General features: G+C 37.1%; 1 protein-coding gene across 2 annotated transcripts; it reads right to left on the bottom strand.

Annotated features, from left to right (window-relative positions):
* Window positions 1–1,903: 1,903 nt before the first annotated feature.
* LOC132189088 (Insulinase (Peptidase family M16) family protein) lies at window positions 1,904–20,037 on the bottom strand. Of its 2 annotated transcripts, none has more exons than XM_059603595.2 (24): window positions 19,553–20,037; window positions 18,841–19,084; window positions 17,684–17,922; window positions 16,581–16,779; window positions 16,175–16,222; window positions 15,840–15,947; window positions 15,557–15,745; window positions 15,152–15,451; window positions 12,461–12,562; window positions 11,819–11,953; window positions 10,567–10,791; window positions 8,278–8,481; window positions 7,987–8,157; window positions 7,504–7,653; window positions 6,801–6,938; window positions 5,994–6,221; window positions 5,694–5,846; window positions 5,355–5,481; window positions 4,692–4,824; window positions 4,257–4,377; window positions 4,090–4,170; window positions 3,739–3,840; window positions 3,248–3,536; window positions 1,904–2,210 (listed from the first exon to the last, which is right to left on the bottom strand). In XM_059603595.2, exons 1-23 carry the CDS (start codon window positions 19,741–19,743, stop codon window positions 3,303–3,305), a joined length of 3,822 nt encoding a protein of 1,273 aa, XP_059459578.1. In that variant the 5' UTR covers window positions 19,744–20,037; the 3' UTR covers window positions 1,904–2,210; window positions 3,248–3,302. The 2 variants fall into 2 exon arrangements, with proteins under 2 accessions (XP_059459578.1, XP_059459577.1); XM_059603594.2 differs by lacking the exon at window positions 1,904–2,210 and adding an exon at window positions 2,357–2,884.
* Between the last annotated feature and the right edge of the window lie 1,223 nt (window positions 20,038–21,260).

The raw sequence follows: 21,260 nt of genomic DNA, 5'->3' as shown, positions 1-21,260 counted from the left end.
AACTGATCGATAATAATTTTCAAGTGTTTTAAAAGAACTGAGATTTGAGAGTTTCAATTATAGTCTCAATCACAAAACAAACATTTTCATATTTCAAAAGTTCAAGTTCCTGAGAAAGTAAGTCGCAATGGCGGTTGGATCAAGTTTGAACAAGGAAGAAGTTAAGTAATTTACAAGTTTATCTAAGAGTCTTAGTCGCAAGTCTGTTTGAATAAACTCTATTTGAATTGAAGTGTTTCACAAGAGCTCCAAGAAAGCTTGGTCGCAAGCCATTCGAAGAAGGTTGGTATAGATTTGAGAGCCATGATCGAAACTCTAATCGTACAATGTTCGAATGCCAGCAGCTAGAAAATTGTGTTATCCTAGCATGCGTTGGAACGTGCTACTCGCCCATTCGAACGCAACTTTCTTTGATTGTTTTTAACCAACTTTCACCTAAACTTCGGTTTTTTGCAAAGCCTATATAAGCATCATTATGCACTATTTTTAAGAGACCCTTAAGCCAATATTTTGTGAGCTAAGGGATAACCCTTGCATCCTTATGTTTTCAATTCCTTATCTCTCTTCAAGTTTCTTTAAACCACACAAATTCATAAAACCTTCAAGAAAATAGAGTCCCAAGTGTGGAGGAGACAGAACAAAAGATTTACTAGAGTTCTATAGTTATTGTGGTAGAAAGACAAACAAGTCAATCATTAGGTACAAGTTAAGTTTTTATTGCAAACGTTTTTGTAAGTATAAACTGATTGTAAATTTTAAATAGTATATAGTAAATTGATTTATTGGGTTTAGCTATCAGAGTTTTTCAAAAGGTTTTCACTTTTTATCAAAATTGTTGTGTTTAATGTTTGCGGTTAACTTGCCTACCACCAGGCATCCATCAACCTCATCCTAAGACCCTCCCCACACCCAAAAATAAAAAATAAAAAAACTCACAATTGGTCCGTACCCCCCGCACCCGCACTGCAGTCCCTTTGACAACTTATCCTCTTTGCGATCTTCCTTCCCAAAAAAACCATTAACAATAAAATAAACTCCCTTTGTCCTGTCAGGATCCCCCCTCCTGCTCGGGTTTTTATGGGATTTTTTTTTTTTTTTTTCTCTCTAATTGTTGGCACAACAATACTTGACTTTTGTCAAGCAATTTGAAGCGGTGTTCAATTGCAGAAGGAAAATATTTTTCGTAGCACCCAAAAAATATAAAATATTTTAATATTAATTTTAGATATAAACAAATTATTACCAAAAAAAAAAAAAAAAAAAAATCCTCTAGAAATATTTCAACCAAAAACATGTTCCCTCAAAAAATCATTTTACGATCTCAACCTCGGTTGAAATATTCAACTCCAGTAGCGTTTCATTCAATAAACAGATCGGGGAAAAAAGCAATAATCTGTCAAAAGATATGAAACTTCCTTGAAACAAAAAGCATTAAAGCTGCAAAGACAAATGCCCTAACTACGGAACGATGGATAATTCACTAGTTATTCCTGATGCTCACCATTGGCAGTGAACAGTTGCTCTCAAGGCCCATTATTGTAGATGTTTCTTCACAATAATTATGATGGGGAAATGTCATATTTACTCCGGTGCCATAGTAGATAAACTTGAAGGTGAAGGGGAAAGAAAAATCACTTTAGGCTTTGTTGATTTACTACGTGATTATATTGAAAAGGATCGAAGCCATGTGATGTGAACTTCCAATTTCAGGCTGCTGCTGCTATACGAGGAAGATTGCCTATGAAACCGACAATACTTAAGAGGATGGGCGTGAGACAACTCTCACTCTAAGACCCACATACCTCTCAAGCAGCAAAGGCCCCTTTCCTTCGCACTTGGTAAGCACTTCGCTGTAGCCAGGCTTATCGCTGCCATATCGGCTAGAGCCTCCTCCTGTATACTATAACACTAAAAAGCCACACTTTTCCTTTTTCCAACAATTACATTGTATCAATAATTGATCAACATCCATGGCTTTCTTCTGATAATTATATAAAATAAAATAAAAAAAGAATTGTGTACGATGAGAACCAATTTGGCGTGTAACCATCAAGCCACTTGATGAATTGGTTAGGTTATACTCTGGACTGTTTGAATGTCCCAAGTCCCCAGTCGACGAGCTATACAACTCTGGAAATAGGGTCTTCACATCAAGCCATGTGAGCTTCCAACCATGCCCATCCGACAAATACTTCTTTTTTCAAGTAAACCTGATAAATACAAAAATGTGTTTGCCCCGTTACCCACAGCTACACTCAAAAGGGGGAATGCAATACTGATATTCTTTGTATAACACGTATACATGCAATCAAAACTAATAATCAAGCCTCTGGTACGTAGCTTATACACATGCAAGGGTTGAAAACAAATCATTCCCATTTATGGTGCTGACAGGCTACATAGCATACAAAACTGTCAATATATAAACTATAAACTACAGCTTAATTTATTTCAAAAATGTGGTGAAGCTTTGATCATTTAACAAACTATACCACAAAATTAATCAATTTCTGGCCTAGACTAATTAACAAAAAGAAAAAGGACTAGACTGCAGCACTCAGGGTAGTTGCTCAACGCTGCAATTTTAGCTGTAATGCTTTTCTTATTCGTTTCAGGTAAGGATGCAGCCAACAGTTTACAAACTGCTTTCTATGATCATCTTATTTTGTTTCTGAGATCTTTATTAGAGCATCTCAATGTAAGCAGGCAAACATAGAACCCCATAGCTCCTTCACAACAAAACTTTTAAACAAGGAATCCCTACTGCTCATCATAATCATCTTCTTGTCTTCTGCTTCAGATCACAAGATATCGTTGTGGCAAGAAGCTGGTGGATTATCAGGTTTCGGTAATTGGAATAAATCAGAGTATCCAGTCTGCTGGCCTACAAAATTTGCAAGCAGTTCCTTGTAAAAGTACTGCTAATATTATAGCCTATGTTATAGTTGTAATGCACCATTTCCTACAGAGTATGTCTGGAAGATAAATTCACATGCATACATGCTGTCTCTCTCTCTCTCTCTCTCTCTCTCTCAACAAAAACAAAAAAAAAAAAAACCTTCTTTCTTCCTTGTTATATGATAATCATAATCCCGTAAAATCTTCTTGTGTCTGTGTGTGCGCGCACATGCTAGGAAAAAACCCAAGCTTGTGAAGCAAAAGCCAAATTATACACACACTTACATAAACAGGTAGTTATTGACACGCGTTTTACACAGAATTAATTACATGCAACCAAGAAACATACCTTCAAGGTTAATATCTATTCACTACAAGACGGCAGAAAGTGTGATCCAGGGAGCTCATGTTGTAGGCCGCGTCATTGTAGACAAACCACGTCCCACAGGAATAACTCCAGGGAGACCTTCATCTGATTCATCCTCACCTGTAATTTCGTCACCAGCCTGAGCCCCAGCAACTCCAATGCATGAATATAAAGAATTCTCATCTACTTTCAACTGATCATAGGCAAGGTATATGTCATCGATGCTGGCAGCTTCATATAGTGATGTGAGATCCTTGATGCACGAAATGTCCTGAGCCAAGATCATCGGAAAAGGCATATATTAACACACCATTGACTGGAAGAAATTTGAAGGAATAGTCAAAATGCCTTTGCCAAAAATGGAAACTATAATCTATTTTTGCTTTCAACAGCAAAATATCCACTTGATCTCAATCATTTATTTATATTTTCTCAAGGATGGGAGATTGAACTTTCAGATATTTCTACTTTACCTTCCTTGGAACAGAAGAAGCTTGCAAGTGGGCTAACAATCCAAGCCAATAGGCATTTGACTTGATTTCAGCTTCATGTCTCATGAGAAGGGTCCGCTTCGCCTGCAAATGTGAAAGTCGCAAGGAATGGACAAACTATTAGCAGTAATATATTTATTATTTTAAAAAAACAAACTCAAGGATACATGATGTGGGGGAGGGGATTGGAAGTGGACAAACATCGAACACTAACCCAATCTTACAAAGAATGGGACATCTAGCTGGCATTATCATGTTTGCTAAATTTAAGTTTATTAATTAATAAGAAAGCTGTCATAAGAAGCAACATGAAGAGTTCTAGCAGTAACTAACCCTATCCAACTCCCTTTGGGTAATCTTGTTGCCATGCAAACCTCTGAGAACGTTCTTGCATGCCTCAACAGCTTTATGTACCTGGATATTCAGTAGACCCAAACAAATAAAAATCTTGAAATGACAGGAGAGCATTTTCTATGACTCAATTGAAATTGAACCCGCACCTTGCCTGGAGTTGATGTTACTGATATTACATACCATCCAAGTTTAAGCCTATCAAATAAGTTCAATTCGAATGATACATCATACGTCAGCCCAAGAGAATCCCTCACCGTCGTAAAAAGCCTGTACAAAGCACAAGGAAAGCTTCACACTTCCAGTAATGGTAACTAGAAAAGTCCTGAATATCAGAAAGTCCTTGAGAAACATCTCCGATCATCACATCTAATGTTTGATTACATACCTTACAGCTAAAACTCCTGCTATGCAATTTCAAAGTTGGGAAAGCTATATAATCACATTTGATATGAATTTATGACAATAAATAATCCATAGCAAAATTAACATTTGATGAGAATATAAGTATATTTTACTTGGATCTTATTCGGAGACATAACAGAAAATTTAGTGGAAATATACAGTTGTGCAGGAAGAACAACCTAGAGTTTATGATCTCGGCCAGCAGCCCCATAGTGATGCCAAAGAAAAGTGGATGACCACGAAGTTTTCTTTGAAGATCCTTCTGCACATCCTTCCCCTCCATGTGCAGTTCTACAGATGTTGACTGTGCACCTGCAGAAGACAATGCTCAGCAATGACACAAGAAGAGCTAGTTCTGGATATATAAAGCACATTCACCCCCCGTCAGTGGCAAAGCCAGGATTGTTCTCTTGGGGGCAGGGGCAATTGATAAAATAATATTATATTCTTCCTCAGTAAATTATTTTATCTCATGCAATGATATAACTTACTCTTCCTGTAAGTTGACAGAAGTCTATGCACAAGTTAAACAAAAAAAAATACAAACTTACCTAGATGTCAGAACTTTTTCTTTGACAAACAACTGAACATGTAACCAATTCATTGTTTTGTTTTGCCAAAACAAAATGAAATCGATGGATTTATTCACCGTACTTTTAATTGTTAAATAAAGCTATGAAAAAACTGGAGTAACGCGGAATGACTTTTCCTATTGCTGTGGGCTGTAGATTTTTTTGGAATTTTTTTGGGGGCCAGCCCACGTACTTTCTTTTTTTTGGGCCCATGGCCCCCTTTTCTCCACCATTGTCCCTAGTTATAGATTTTAGCCAGCAAGAACTCACCCTCAATAGTTGAAATATTACTAATCGACTCTAGCAGGTCTTCACCATCAACTGTAAGACCCCAGCGGTTGGGTGCCGGGCCTGCAATATATGCACATGCTCTCTCATCGGTGTCCTTCAAGAATACCTGTGAACAAAATAATAAATAGAAGTACTCACACAGTTGAGGTATAAATTACAGCCACCTGCTGTTAAAGAAAAGTGACAAAACAAAAGGTGTGTGTTAGTGGGGATTGGGGGGGGGGGCAACCAAACAGTACTCCGGTTGCATCACAGACATCACAATGTCCAAAGCATCAACAAATGCAAGTAATCAAGTAAACTAGCTTTATTTCTCACTTGTTGAAACTGCAAATCAGATGGAGATGGTCGAAAGAAGATTGGGCTGGATTCATGTGCTCTCTCAGAATTTCTTGTTGCTCTAACTGTGCCCAGGTAATCAAGAATACAAGACTCAATCTCCTCCTCCGAGAAGTCCCCAACAATACTGACCTGTACAATGAACACATGCAACCCTTACAGGATAAGAAATGCAGCATTTATATGCAGTTCGTCCTCCACTGATGTTCATAAAAAAAATAAAAACAAAAATAAATAAATAAAAAAGAAAAAAAGATCTAGTGGTAGGTAACTATGCACCTCCATGTTTCTGCCAACAAACTGGTTCATCACTGCATTTTTCACAGATTGCAATGTCAAATTTTGTAGTGACTTTGGTGTAGGCTCAACAAATCGCTCATCTCCATCCAGCATAGCTAACATGAGTTTGTGAGCAGTTGAGCGCTCCAAGCTTTTTGGAATGGACCGGTAATATGACATATATAACTGTCTTGCTCTATCAAATGCATCATCAAGCCAGACACTATGCTGCACACCCACAAAAACCACCATTAGCCATTTGACTGAATAAACACATTGACAACCCTTGCAAGGGCAACGGAAGAGGGAGGATGCCTAAAGGGGCAATTGCAGTCCCCACCCATCACTACCCTGGGAGTTACGTAAATTATACAAAATCCTTGAGATCGGAAAAAGCACTGCCTTTCGACTATTAATGGCAACTATTTTAATGTAAAGTCATCTCAGTTTGACAAAATAAAATGAAAATACAAACTGTAATTTCAGGATACATTAGATAAATCCTGTGCTTCTTTGTTCCTTTTGGTTCACTTCAACTTAAAGTACGAATCAAAGTTGTAGATTAAGATGACAATGAATATAAATTCACAATCAATAAAACTCTTTTCGTTTTGTAGTAACCTTTGTTTGTTTTCTGGCCAAGCGATAGAAGAACTCAAATACAAATTATACAATGATTGGCATTTGCATGAGTTTAAGAGGATTGAGGCAAGTTCTCATTCGTCTTCTGCTCGAGAAAAAAGTTAAGCCCAAAACCAACAAAACATTATTGACTAAAACCATGAGTACAGTTGATCATGGGCTTACCTCCAGGACCATATGGAGTAACTGGAAAGCTGCACGCATCCCATTATCTCTTAATGTAAAACGGAACTCCATAGAAATAAACTCCTCTGTAGACTCCAAAGAGCAATTTATCAGATGATTCACACAGAAAAGTTCTACCTGTACAAGCACATTAAACATATGAGACAATCAGCATAACAGGCGGAGGTGGTCTTATCCTCATCAAATAAATCAACAAACGCCAAATCACTCATTTCCATGGTCCAATTCAATTACACCAGCAGGGAGAGGGAACAGCAGGTGTATTTATAATAACAGATATGTGTTGCTCCTTATTTTTCTAGCTATCATTCACATTATACAAAGTTGATTTAGAAATTATTGATGACTCAAAAATATGATCAACCAAGAAAAATCTAGGCTCTGCCAATGATTAATGAAAGAATTTACTAAAAGAAAAAGTACAAACAGAATACAGAAATCCCCCCATAACACCTTTTAAATGAAAAATCCTTAAGTGCGGAACATTATCTAACAATTTTGGGAGAAATATCATTTAGCTTTACATCCCCACTAATGGCCTTATAGCCTAGTGGTATCTCTTCCTTTTAAGAGTAGGGTATGGGTTTAAGTTTGACTTATTAATGGGTCTGGCCGACTGGGAGCACAGAATTAATGATTATTTTCATTTGATTGAACAAGGGAAAGAAATAAGCTTTAATACCTGCTCCCTTGAAAAGTTGCCAACACGACCTCCCTCACTAAGAGTTCGTACACCCACAACAACAGCTCCTTTTGATTCGGAGCTTTCAGCTGCTCGTCCCCCACCAACTATAAGCCTCATAACACCTCCCTGGGCTTCAGTATTTGAAATCTGTATAAGAACAAAAGGTATAGATGGTAAACAATGCACATAGAGAGAGAGAAATGGATAGCTTGCAAAACTATCTAACTAAGCCACTCTATTTTTCAATCTTCCGGCATTTCATGAGGAAAAATTAAAATTTACACTCACGAGAAATACAAAACATCTTACAAGAAAAACCTTATCCAAAACCAAGGTTCCATTCTTCTAGAAACATCTCTAACCACATACATGTGCACCAGTATGCCAGATCCAATCACATCAAGATACATTGAGATACTGGAAGGAATTTCAATGTAAACGCTCCATTAGCAACTGAATACAAACATCTCCAAAACATACCTTGTAATTTATGGGAATTCCATTTGAAAGACGGCATTGAGTGATCCCTGTTTCCTTGTCATGCACTTTCGTAACATTTGTTTCTGAACTTAAAGGAATAAAGGATGGTCTGCAATGCAGCCACAACTCCTGTAACTGTGACGAAGATATCAATTCTTTTGGCACCTCAAGCTGCTCATGTAAGCAAAAAAAAACAAAATCAGCAATATAATCTACTTCAAAGGATAACTTCCACCAAACAACTCCTAGACTTTAAATTGAACAGGAAGCAAGGTTGATAATAAAGGAAACCTCAGGCTCAGCCTCGATGGGTTCCTTTAATCCGGCTTTTATAGCATCTGTAATCTCAGTTGGGTGTATCTTGAACTCAGTTTCACCTATCCCATCAACATGCACTTTCTTTGGAACACATGCAAGAATCGCTGCAGGACGGGGTGCAGTGGCTTTTCCAAAATCAGCAATATACTCCAACACTTCGGCACCAATAGCATTAACCTGTATCACAGAATGATTATCTTGGAATTGAAAAAACATAATGCAAGATGACAATGGAGATAAAATAATAATAATAATAATAAAAAAAAAACAAACAAACAAAACAAAATAAAACAGTTAATGAAAACGAATTCAATTATAGCTCCAAAGACTAACATATTGATCTGATCATATGCATCAGTACTACCTTCACAAGATATCCCTTAACAATAAGCTTGCCACTGGATTATTCTCCCAATATTTTCAAAAAAAAAAAAATCATGAAATTTTTCAGGGTAATCAAGGCATTTGGTACGAAGTAACTTTTTTTAAGTGTTGTAAACACTGGTACAATCACATTAGTCTAAGATACAAGAATTGGTTGGTGCTTACCAAACAAACATACATATTGATTAGCTAAGACCATAAGTAGAGCTTAATATAAGATTAAGGTAACAAAACATATAGTGAACCTGGTTTCTCTTTTAAATTGCACAAAGATGGACATAAGGAATTTATATTTCAAAGAATATAGCACCAAAATACAGGATGCCAAACCTCACCTTAAGCAATTAGTCCCTCTAAGTTTAGGTTTGGTATCAATTTGGCCTCTGAAATTCAAATTTGATCAATTTGATCCATAAAGTTTCAAATAAATTGTGCCATTAACTGACAAGCCACCCTGTTTTAGTAAAATAAAATTTGAAAGAAATTTTAAAAAGAAGGCAACATGGAACTACAACAACCCCTTAACCATGTGAATTGCCTTTCCATCATCACCCTAATGTTGGCCTTCTCTCTCCTAGTTGTCCTCGGCCTTGTCTCCACCTCACTTGTCCTCTACCTATTTGGACCTAATCCTGGCATTCACTCACTTCACCTAATTAGGTTTGTATAGGCCAATATTTCAAGGTGAAGTGACTCGGAAGGCAATTTGTCCTCGAACATGGTGAGGAGTCAATCATTAAAGTATAATACCCCTGTGAGTCCAAAAGTCTAAAATGGTGATCGAGTCAAGTTCCCGCTACTGGACGAGTCCAAAAGTGCATATCCAACTGATTGTTCTGGTACTGGAGCGAAGTATCCAACAATTTAAACTTGTGGCAGTTTTCAAAAACATGTATTAGCACTCTCATGCCAAACCAACACGCCTTCCGCCGCAGCCTTGGACATGGCTACAGCTCTTTTTGGTATATTCCACCATGGAGGTTAATTGATCTAGGGTTGAAGATATGTTTCAACTTCAATAATCACTGGTTCTTTTTTTTTTTTTTTTTTTTTTGCAGAATAATAATTTATGAAAAAAGCAGGCTCTCATACACAAAAAGTATACGAGAGAAAACAACCTCCTTTATGGTGATTGAAGTCTAAAAGTGAACAAAATCTACAAGAATTGAAGAGGAAAAATTAAGAACAAAAACTCCAGCCCAATTTAAGAGAGAACTCAAGGAGGAGGATTTTGAACAAAGTACATTAGACTTGAGGTAGTTTCTTTCTCTCTAAATGCTCTACATTAATAGTGTAGGAATGATTTTCCAGAAGAGTCTTCCAACAATGTAGCAGCTCTAAAATATTGCTAGGCATGACCCACGAGACTCCGAAATAAATTTAGAACCAGGTGCCAAAGACCGAAGGTAAACTCACAATTGAGGAGGGGCTGATTTATAGTCTGCTCATTCCTTTTACAAAGGCAACAACAATGGAGTGAGACCCCGTCTTCTCAAATTATTAATCGTAAGGATCTTACAATGAGTTGTCATCCAACCGAATGAGTTGCACTCCATTCGGTTTTAATGGTCAATTAACATATTTGGACGGAAGGACCACAAGTCAGTAAATTAGAGCTTCATGGACCAAATTAACCACATTTAAACTTCGGGGATCAAGAACACAAACCTAAACTTAGAAGGACTAAAACGTACTTTAGCCTAAATACTAACTAAAAAGATATGCCTCAAAAAGTCTTAACATACTTATCTTAGCAAAAAACTAATGAACAATATTGGAACTTAAATTTCTGTGGATTTAAAATGGAAAGAAAAAGAAAAAGAACATGTATCGGTGCAACAACTACTAATGAGTAGGATCATCATTCAACAAAATTACCTCTTCAAGCGTAACTGTTCCAGCAACAGCAACCAAGCTCTCGTGTCCTTGTCTCTGATCCATCACTGTATGGCCTAGTGCATCACTCTCCATAATAAAATCCAAATTATCCACAGATGACACATTATCTATCATAGCTGCTAGATGTTCACTATCTTTTAACAGTGCATCCAAATAGCGTGTTAATTCACCCTTGGTGACACCAAACTCTTTCAGCCTTCGAACCTGCACCAGTTAAAATTCAGATACTTAGAGGAAAAACAATGGAGAAAAGTTAGACCACCATTTTAGGAACTCAGTGGCATCAATGCAGATACAAAATTCATTCAACTAGAAAAGGTATGCATAGCCAACTACAGTAGAAAATGAACATTAAATTAAAGTGGCCACTGATGATGTCTAGTTGTATTAAATAATATATTCATTGGTGCGACATATTTAGCAAATAAAGGGGAAAAAATAAATAGGTTCAATCACAGCATCATGATGACAAGAACTCATCATTGGATGGTGTCAGATTAGGGCTGGGCTTCAGCCGTGTCTCTAGATTCTTCGAGCAGATCCCTGCTACCTGGCCTAGTTTTTGAGACCATGCTCGGTCCTAGAAGAAAAATGCTAGTCAGGCCTGCCTACCTTGGCCCAAGAACAAACTTTTTTTTCCTAGAAAACACATTGAGCCTCCTCTTGGATCAGAGGGCAATGCTTCTTCTAATGAGTTTGAGACCCGCACAATCATGCAGTGCCAAGCACATCTGTGCTGCACATTCTCACAAGGAGTGGCTGGTTGGTATTCATGATTGAATGGTTTAGGACCATGACGCGCTTGACTCTGTTGTCAGTGATCTCAAACTCCTGGCAATATGTCTTGGCATCAGCCATGCAAGAAGGTAAAGGATTAGGTTTAAGGGCTGGGAGTTTTACATATTATTCGGTTGAATCATCTTCAATAATATAATTTCTGACAAAATAAACATAATTTTCCAACCCAAGCCTGCGAAGAAATGTCCAATTAAGCCCAGTCCTGCCTTGAAAAAAAATTGGGCCTTGAATTTGAGCTAGCTGGTCCAATGGGCCTCAAATTTTTATCCAAGCCAGCCCAAATGCAAGCCAAGTCTGTCTGTCGTGGGGGCTGCCAGTCCATGATCATGTTTAATGATGACAACCAAAGAAAATAGTGGAGAATATAATATAGCTAACACTAAAAATCAATGCGTCAAATAGTAAAATGAGAACATCAAAAAAAAGTACGCACCTCTTGGACAGCAACTTTAATTGCACTTTGCCAATTCTTCGGCTCTGCAGTTACTGTAAGAGTAGTGACGGTGCATCCTTCCCTACCAGAATCGCTATGATCCAATTCAACTGAAGTGAATGGTGGATTTGAACTCTGAAAATTTATATCCGTTAGTTACACTTTTAGAGGGATACAGTCTTTCGAAAGTACACAACAGGGTTGTTGGATAAATACACAGACATATAATGATTATAAGCTTGATAGGAAGTTCCAAATGTATGATTGCAACGCTCCTAACTGGTTATATATCATTGTTTCTTTTAGTGGGCAAATATAGCTCACACCCATAAGGGATTGAACCCATGGCTATCAAATGGTAAACTGCCCTAGTTGTTTATAACTTTATTATCTACGTGAAGCTTTCCCCATGATGAGTTGCATCATGTAGTCATACTCAAGAAACAATCTTTACTTGGATAAGCTGAAGAAGATAAAACAAAACCCACTCAAACAAAAAGGAAAGCAACACAATGAAAATCATACTTCCAATAGAAGAATGATCACTTGCAAACTCAATACAACTTGGACAGAATAATAATGTCCTGAACTCAACTGATTCATAATAGTGACAGGAAATAGTACGTAATAAGTCCAACCCACCTTGTATCTTGTATTAATCCGGAAATGCAAGGCAGAAAGGAATATTCTCTTCATCAAAACATTTCGCAAGTCACCATATGTTCCAACCTTGTTAACTGGGATCTGCAGGAAATTTAACAGAAGAGCGCCCCAAAAAGAAACAAAAAGAGAAACATGATCATCAAATCCACTTGTTGAAGGCTACAAACATAAAAGATGCATCATAAAAACCTGAAGACCACTATATGCTTTAGATGGTAGCCACAGATTGCTTTATTTACTCTAATTTGCAGGATTTTTTTGGAGCTTTTACTTTAGATGTTAACTTGAGTTGTGCTTTTTCCTGTTACTTTTGCACACTCCCCTTGTAATAGGTGGCTCCCCTTATTTGTGCTGTTAAATATATTATTTTTCTGATAAGTGATCGAAATATCATTAAAAAGCACAAAAGGCGCAACCCAGGTACAAAAGAAGTGGACGAGAGAAACACCTAGCTAAAAAGAGAAAAAAGATCAAGAAAATCATGAAAACCAAGCACATTAAGAAAGTCTAAAGCATTTGTCCAGAGGTAAAGAATATAGAAAAAGAAAGACTTAAGTTCAACCACCACCCTCCCACGATCCTCAAAATATCTATAATTCCTTCAATGCCAAAGACACCACAAAAGGCAAGACAACACCATCTTCCAGACTACTACACTCCAAGTTCTGCCAAATACACCTCTCCAACAGCAAACAAGCCCATTACGTGTCTAGGCATAACCCAAATCAGCCCAACTTGACTGAAAATAGCACTCCATGGCCAGGATCTTCCCAAGAGCGGCCAACCAAGTAAAGGCGGCTGCTCTCAAGGGACATTACTCTACCAAAAACTCTTCCAAGGGAAATGGGTGCCATCATGAGGAACAAGGATGTTGTAGGAACATCTAACATTGAACAACTCTCTCTTGAATGGGGCTCAGCTGAGCTTATCTTCACCTTCCCGTTTCAATCTAAAGGAGTACAATAAACTAAAAAATAAAACAAAGACATCAACCTCCCAGTCATGCGCCACTCTAAAAAAGCAAACGTTCCACTAAAAGGAACCATTAGAAAGCACTAAATGATCTGCTACATAAGTATCCTTAACATGAGAAGTGCTATATAAATCCGAAAAAGCTTCCCATAGAGCTTAATCCCCCCATCATAGGTCATGCCAGAATCTAATCATAGCACCATCTCCCACCCCAAATCTGATATGACTTGAAAACTCCCCCCCTTCTTGATATATTTTCAAAGTCCCACCCCATACGACCTATAAATCTCATTTAGAACACCATCCACCCCACGAGCTGCCACATTTAGAATCCACTACGACTCTCCATGAAGCCTCTCTTATGCATATAGCGCCAAAAGTCACTTCCCCATAAGAACACGATTGAACAGTAGCAAGTTCCGAACCCCTAACCCTCCCTTCCACACTAGGGAACAAACCTTAGATTAGCTTACCACGTGAAATTTGAATTCTTCAACTAGCCCACCTCATAAAAAGTCTTGTTGTAATTTCTCTATACGATTGGCAACACCCATTGGGAAGGGGAAAGAATGCCACAGTAAAATCACTCGGGTCTGGCACCTTTTCATTGTTCATACCTTTCACCACCTCAAGGACCTCACTCTCCTCAAACGGTCTCTCTAACCTCCTCCTCATCAATGGATTCAAAAGCAAGGTCATCCAGCTTGAGCCTAAAAAAAACTATTTAGTAATCAATCTATCATGGAAGTTCACAATGCAATCCATGATTACTAAGCCATTAACCAACAGCGACTCAATGGAGTTGTTTCTCCTATTCGAGTTGGCCATTCAATGGAAAAAATTCGTGCACTTGTCACCCTCTTTTAACCATAGAGCCCTCAACTTCTTCCTCCAATAATGTAGCCTCTCCAAATTACTAATAACTTTTACTTTCCTCAATTTCTCTTCGTCATGTAAAGCTCTCTCTTCCTCCAAACCATCAAGAACACATAATTCATCCAAGAGAATCTTTTTATGGATCTCCACACAAATGCATATCTATCCATTTAATGTCCCAGGTATATCTTATTCTATTTTTCAAGAATTATAGTATTGTCGTATCTGTAAATATCACATGCATTTTATGTCAATATCGGTGCTTCTTAGGAACCGATACCCCATTTATCTATTAGAATACTACTTAAATTATTAAATCCAACATTTCCTATTAACTTAAACTTTTACGATAATTAGTTATTTAACATGATAACAAAACAGAGATCCTGAGTTTGAACCTTAAGTCCAAATTATATCTCCCATTTAAGTTCAAATATTCTACATATTGAGCCCCACTTATTGAGAAAGTGTTTGGGCTCACACGTGAGAGAAAGTGTTAGAATAATACTTTAATGATTAAATTTACTATTCTCTATCAACTTAAGCTTTTAAGAAAATTGACAATTTAACATTATCCACTGATGTGAAGCATCTACTAAATAAAGCATCCCACTAACATTTTTCTTCATATTCCCTCAATAACTCTTCAATTTTACCCTTGACATTAAGGTATTGTTTAAGTGGAAAGTTTTAAGGTACAAAGTAGCGACCAAACCACAAGGAACCATCCAAACAAGATAAGGATGTCTTAATATAAGCCCGATACTTATCAAAAAATATAAGCCCGATATTAATGAAGCATGAAAAAAAGGCCATTCATACCTTGCAGAACATATTAATTGAAAAGTTTTGAAGAAGCTCATGCTGGAATATCTGTGGAAGCTTCACATCTGTGCTGCTTCCAGGGAGTGACCAATTATGCTTCACTGGAGGACGAACTGCATGCCTCTCTTTCTTTAAGATTTTAGATTGATCTACAGAATTAGATGATTTTTCATTTGATAAACTTCCAGCAAACCCAGCTGAGAGCTTAGGAACAAGAAAACTAGCCATTGCACCAAATGCACTAGGACTAGGTGCAGAAACTGCCTCATTCTCTATGCCAGCCTGACCAAAGACAGCCTGCATGGAAGAACTAATTATAGTCAAAATTCAAAAGTAAATTGAAAAAATTCCCCATCCAAAGTCGAATTTTACAAATGATATATCACTAAATTTGTGGCATACTTCAATCTGGTGCACTGTCTTTGAGATGTTATCAATATCCCCCACTATGTATAAGGTTGCATTTGCAGGGAAATACCAACGCTCGTGAAATTTTCTTATTTTATCTGCATCCCACTTCTTAATCTGCTCTTCTAATCCAATTGGAAACCTTTTGCTCAGCTTATTTTCAGAATGCAGATGTTGTAACAACTGTGTCCAAAAGAAAAAGGAATGAAAATTATGAAATTGGCCACCAATGTGAGAATATCAACCACCTAAACATGAAAATATCGTTAGACCATACCTGGCAATCAACACGATACTCTATTGTATTCATCATCTGTAATTCCGAAAGTATAGCACGCCGTTCCTTTTCAACTCGAGAAGCAAGAAATTTCGGGTGGAACGCTATCTTTATGCATGTATGAGATACCGTTGATCAGGCAGAGGGTTATGACACTCATTACATAAGACACTGCCACTTAAGCTAAGAAATTATTTTTGAAAAAGAAAGGGAGTGGTTTGAAAGAAGGAAAAAAAACCATGTCCTAGCTAATATCATGCTCAACTTACCAATGAATTATTTTTCTACATCAAGGAATGAATTTTAAATGTATGGCAGAACCCAATTACTCTTACCTCATTCAGTGCATCCAGTACAGATGGAAGCAGATCTCCATCAGAGTCCTGTCATGAACCACCAAACAACAGTCAGTAAAAGACTAAGACATAGATTGTAACTTGTAAGGAAGAAACTTTAACTTGTTCATCTTAAGACAGCAAAACGAGAAACAAGTCAGTTATCCTCAAGAAGTACACACGAAATTCTACTTGTTACTAACTTGACCTCACAAAACCCCCCCCCCCAAAAAAAAAAAAAACAAAAACAAAAATCAGATTAAAAAATATCTCAAATAACACATACAAGTAAAGCATAACTTATGCTGGTATGCAGACAAATAAAAAACAGTGCAATAAAATCAGTATTCAATGTCTATAAAAATTGTACAAAAAGATGAAAACAAAGAGAACTAAAGGAAGATACCTTTGTACTAATTGGTGAATGAATGTGGAACACAGTATGGTGGAAATCAGTGTAAGCATTAGATCGAGCTCCTGTCCCAAGAAGTTTCTCACGTTTCTTACTTCCAAGGAAAGCAACATGTTCAATCATATGGGCAATTCCCTGCTCATCATCTTCCTCATCAATTGATCCAACATGAACTTCCATGTGTGCTTCAAACCTATAAAACAAAAAATTTCTACATAAGAGAGCAAGAGGAAAAGAGAGATTCATTTGCATGGTATTTTTTGTTCGTAAGAATGACAATCTATATAAAGCATACACAAACATAAATCCTTGCATTATGCTCTTCACATAATTTTTTTATTTATAAGTAATTGAAATATTATTAAAAGCATAAGGAGCACCCAGGTACACAGGAAGTATACAATAGAAAACACCTACCTAGCTAGAAGAAGAAAAAAGAACAAGAAAATCATAATAACAAACCACCAAAGGATAAAAAAGGCATCAAATGGCACATAAGCAAAGAAGAAGACTAGTCGCTATACAACCATGGTACTTGAAGCATTTTATTTACTAGTCCTACATTAATACAGAACCAAGTGCTAATCACATAACGAATCACGAAAGAAAAAATGGCAAAACTCCAATGTTAGGATTAGTTCCTATCAACATCACATATTAAACACTGACGTAGAGTTATACGAACTCCTACATTACCGTAGAGATCAGTCCTCATCTTGAGCCCACTCTAGACAAGCATACTTGGAGCCAACCAATTCCTTAAAAGGAATGTTACCAAATCAGGAAAAAAAATGTTGGAGTGATGGACATATCTTGGAAATGACCTTCAACCTTCCACTGACAAATCTTATAACAAGATTACTGTGCAACACATGATAATTGTGGGAAGGGGTATAAAAAATGAAAACCAATCAATATTTGCACAAATGTTGAGAAATCTATGTACAAATCCAAGATGTTTTGTTAACTGATTTTTTTTTTTTTTTTTTTTTTTAATTAGATGCATATTAAACTTTTGGCTTGTAATTATCATGTATGATCCTATCTTTATATGTAACCCTAAAAGTGTAAGCCATTTAGGTGCAGATGAACCATACCTACTTGGCGGTACTTTATTCGGTAAAATAAGATAACGCATTCCATTTTTCAGTTGTCCTCGATACAACTTTGGGTGAGACAGAAGTTCAGAACTTAAGAACCCCTCTAATTCTGTTCGTTCTAATTCAGGATAAGATATATCTAAATCTTGTTTCTCAATAACATCTGGCCAGGCTGTATTAGCTGCATGTGGCTCATCTGGACCAACAGTTGCTCGAGGAACATGATCATGCTTCACCTGAAAATATAAAGAGCATAACAAATTAGACAAACATGGTCTTGAAAGCAGGAGGAAGGGAAATTGGGGTTCAAAATCAAATCGTCTTATATAAGCTTTTTCTGTTATTGGTAGTTACATATGCACTGAATGGATCTTGAACCCATAACCTCATCCTACGTTCTGCTCTTTAGAAGGGAGGAGTTGCCATTCCAACCGTACCTTCTTAACATACAACGGAAGACTTTCTGTTTCTAGAAGAAGTCTTTCACATTGTAATGCATGCATCCCAAATGCAGACCAACCCCCCACCCACCCACTCAAAAAAAAAAAAAAAAAAACTCCAATGCCAGCTTAACCAAAAGAATACTGTTTTGCAATTTATGCAGATATCACAGCATAAGACTGAATACAAGGCATATGTCATGCTATTCACATAACAAAGCATACAGTTGTTCCCAGGCAACAAAATGACCCTACTTCTTGCAAAATTTATGAGCAAATAATTTATCCAGTTACTATAAGTAACTTGTTTCTTACTTTCTTAAACTTTCTGAGCTGAACCAGAAAAGTTAAGGCACTAATAAGAAGTTTACGAAAGTTAGAACAAGTTACTTCTAATAACTACATAAATTATTTTGCAAGCTAAGTAAATTAAATTCGACAATTTGATGACCGGAGCAACTTGGAGCAATCCTGGTCAGCAAAAAATTCATACTTCTACCAATCTGGTCTGGTTAGAAAACCCGCAATAACTTTTCTTGAGTGATTCTTCAGAAGGTTGAAGAAAAACAAAAGAAAGAAAGCTTGTATCCAGTCATCAATCCATCATGAAAATGGTATCCATGATAAAACCCTTACTAATAAAATAATTATTCTGTCAAGTTAATATTATGTGATACAGCACCATTAAAATCAGAAGCTCCCTGGCGCACTTACAGAAGTATTGCCAATATCACGCTTGGATATATGAAAAGTAGATTTATCAAGAAAGGCCCTTGGTATGGATCTTCTGAGAGTGGGACGAGTTATTCTGCGGTTGAGAGAACAAGAAAAGCAGGCACTCTGTCCAGAAAAAGGTGCTTCACTCCCTGGTTCACCAAGCATGGAAGCATACTGTTTGCAGGTATTATTCTTCTTACTCCGAAACCCTGATTTGCCATTACCAAGTTCGTGCGGGTACCTTATGCACGCAAGAACACGAAAAAAAAATTGAAAATGAATATCATTTCCACCCAGTAATATAAGTGGTAGTGAAGAAGTTGTCATACTGAAAATACAAGCAGGCAAGCATATGAGACACTGAAGGCCGATTATAAAGGCAAAATAGGACTTTCCACGAACCAAATTACAAGGTTTTTGGCTCTGTTTGAGACAGAGAATTAGTTGAGATGTATCTCCTGTTACTTCAGAACGGTTTCAATTAAACACTTGGGTTCGGATTACGTGCGTACTCCGACGGACACAACATGCTAAGAAGTAATTCTGGTGAATTCAATGTGCCTGGATGGCTACCAAACCAGTTTGTATGATTGAGAAATAACAATATTGAAAAGGAACAGAAGAGTGAAGCAGATGAACCCTAATAATGAACTAGAATTCGATAAACCGGGGAAAAAAAAATCAATAGAGAAGGAATATATAATACTACCTGCACCTGGTCCTGGTGGGAGGAAATATGGAGAGATGGCTGCTATGGAGTCGGGTCAAAGAGGTGGGAATAGGGGAACGACGAGGCAGGGAGAGCACCGAATGGTTAACCCGCCTTTGTCCCTGTTTTGAACTCCACCACGGACCGATTTGAGGGACGCTGTTTCCCACCACTGAGCTTAACGCAGCCATTGCCGGAATGAATACACAAACAGAGCCTTTGAATTGATTTTATTGTGCCTTTTGCCTTCTATCATAAGTTGTACAAAAAGAGCAGGGTAAAACGATTGGTCAGCTTGGATCTACGGGGCCCTGTGAGTTCCTGTAATCCCCCCAAACAAACGGCACCGTTGGACCTTCTTCCAAAGAAATTTGTAAATTTTCTTTCCATAAGGAGACCGATTAATAATTTAATATCTCTGGGTGAGAATCTGATTTGTGAACCGTATCACTTCTCACGCTCACGCAATCGCACGACATACCGCCATACGGAGCCGGCCCTATCGGCTATCGTTGATCTCACGTGTATCTTTCTTTTCCTTTCTTTTCTCGCAAAGATACTTAACACATGGTTTTTTTTTTTTTTTTTTTTTTTAACACATGGTGTACGTACTTTAGTCGGAGGGGACATCCAGTAGCCCGGCCATGTTATATATATATATATACTCTTTTTTTTTTTTCTAATTCATGTCACAACTAATTTTTCCAATTGACACATGATATAACTAATGATTTTGTTATAAAACTACAACTTTATCTCAAAGATAAAAATCTCCCTGACCAGGTGGTAGTAGCCTCCCCTCAACTCATAGAGAGGCGACCTCCACTCACAGAAATTTTAAGTAATTGGGTGGAAGTAGATTCATGTATCCATCTAATGACATTTGTCAAAAACTGGTAGGAATTATTTTGAACACATAACTTATCCCATTAATATTTTGCATACTTTTAATACTCATAAATCAATTTAGTATAACTATAAACCCCGATAACTAAATATTATTTTAAAAAAATATCAATAGTCAAATGCAATAGGACATAATTATTGACAAAGCGATTGGCTACTGGTTATTTTGCATGCTGGGATTTAATATGTTTCATATTTTATTTGATACTTATTTATTTTAGTTTCTATTACAATTTTGGTGGCTCAGCTCACAAAGTTCACAAGCTCATCCAACGCCGAGCCCAAACGCAGCCTCAAAGGATTAGTGAGCTCACAAAAACTTAACCTTACTTGAAGCATACATCCAAAAGAGAAATTGAATATCAGGCAACCATCTTCTATGGAAAACAATGAATGCACCTACTTAAGAAAGATAATTCACTAAAAGAAAGTGAACCAAAATCACCCGCGCAATCGAATGCCAAATTAATGGCTGCTTGACAATAATTTCCTTACGAGCGAACAACATAAAATGGTATTTAACCTAGCTAATAGCTATATAAGGCTAGTAGAAGGCGACACTTATGTGGCCTATCATCCCTTAATATTCATATATCTCTTCAATTTTCACCACATTGCTTTACTAATTTAAGTATTGGAGGTGGCATCATCGCCCCCCTCCCCTTTACGGTATGTCACTCTAACGTAATGATTAGACGCGAGTGATTACATGTTGATTTTCTACATAAAAAAATTAACCATGAATTCAATAATGTTTCTATTGTAAGTATAGTCGTTTTCTATTTAATTGGTATAGAATAAT

Source organism: Corylus avellana, chromosome 9, assembly GCF_965113065.1.
Source record: "Corylus avellana chromosome 9, dhCorAvel1.hap1.2, whole genome shotgun sequence".
Taxonomy (NCBI): Eukaryota; Viridiplantae; Streptophyta; class Magnoliopsida; order Fagales; family Betulaceae; genus Corylus; species Corylus avellana.
This window is presented reverse-complemented; position numbering and strand designations above follow the sequence as displayed.

Excerpts from the sequence above, each read along its gene's own strand:
- LOC132189088 (XM_059603595.2), bottom strand. The coding sequence starts at position 19,743 with ATGGCTGCGTTAAGCTCAGTGGTGGGAAACAGCGTCCCTCAAATCGGT. Across the intron at positions 12,563-15,151 it reads CAATTAATATGTTCTGCAAG|ATCCCAGTTAACAAGGTTGG; the intron begins GTATGAATGGCC and ends AATTTCCTGCAG. Across the intron at positions 3,841-4,089 it reads CCCAAAGGGAGTTGGATAGG|GCGAAGCGGACCCTTCTCAT; the intron begins GTTAGTTACTGC and ends TCACATTTGCAG.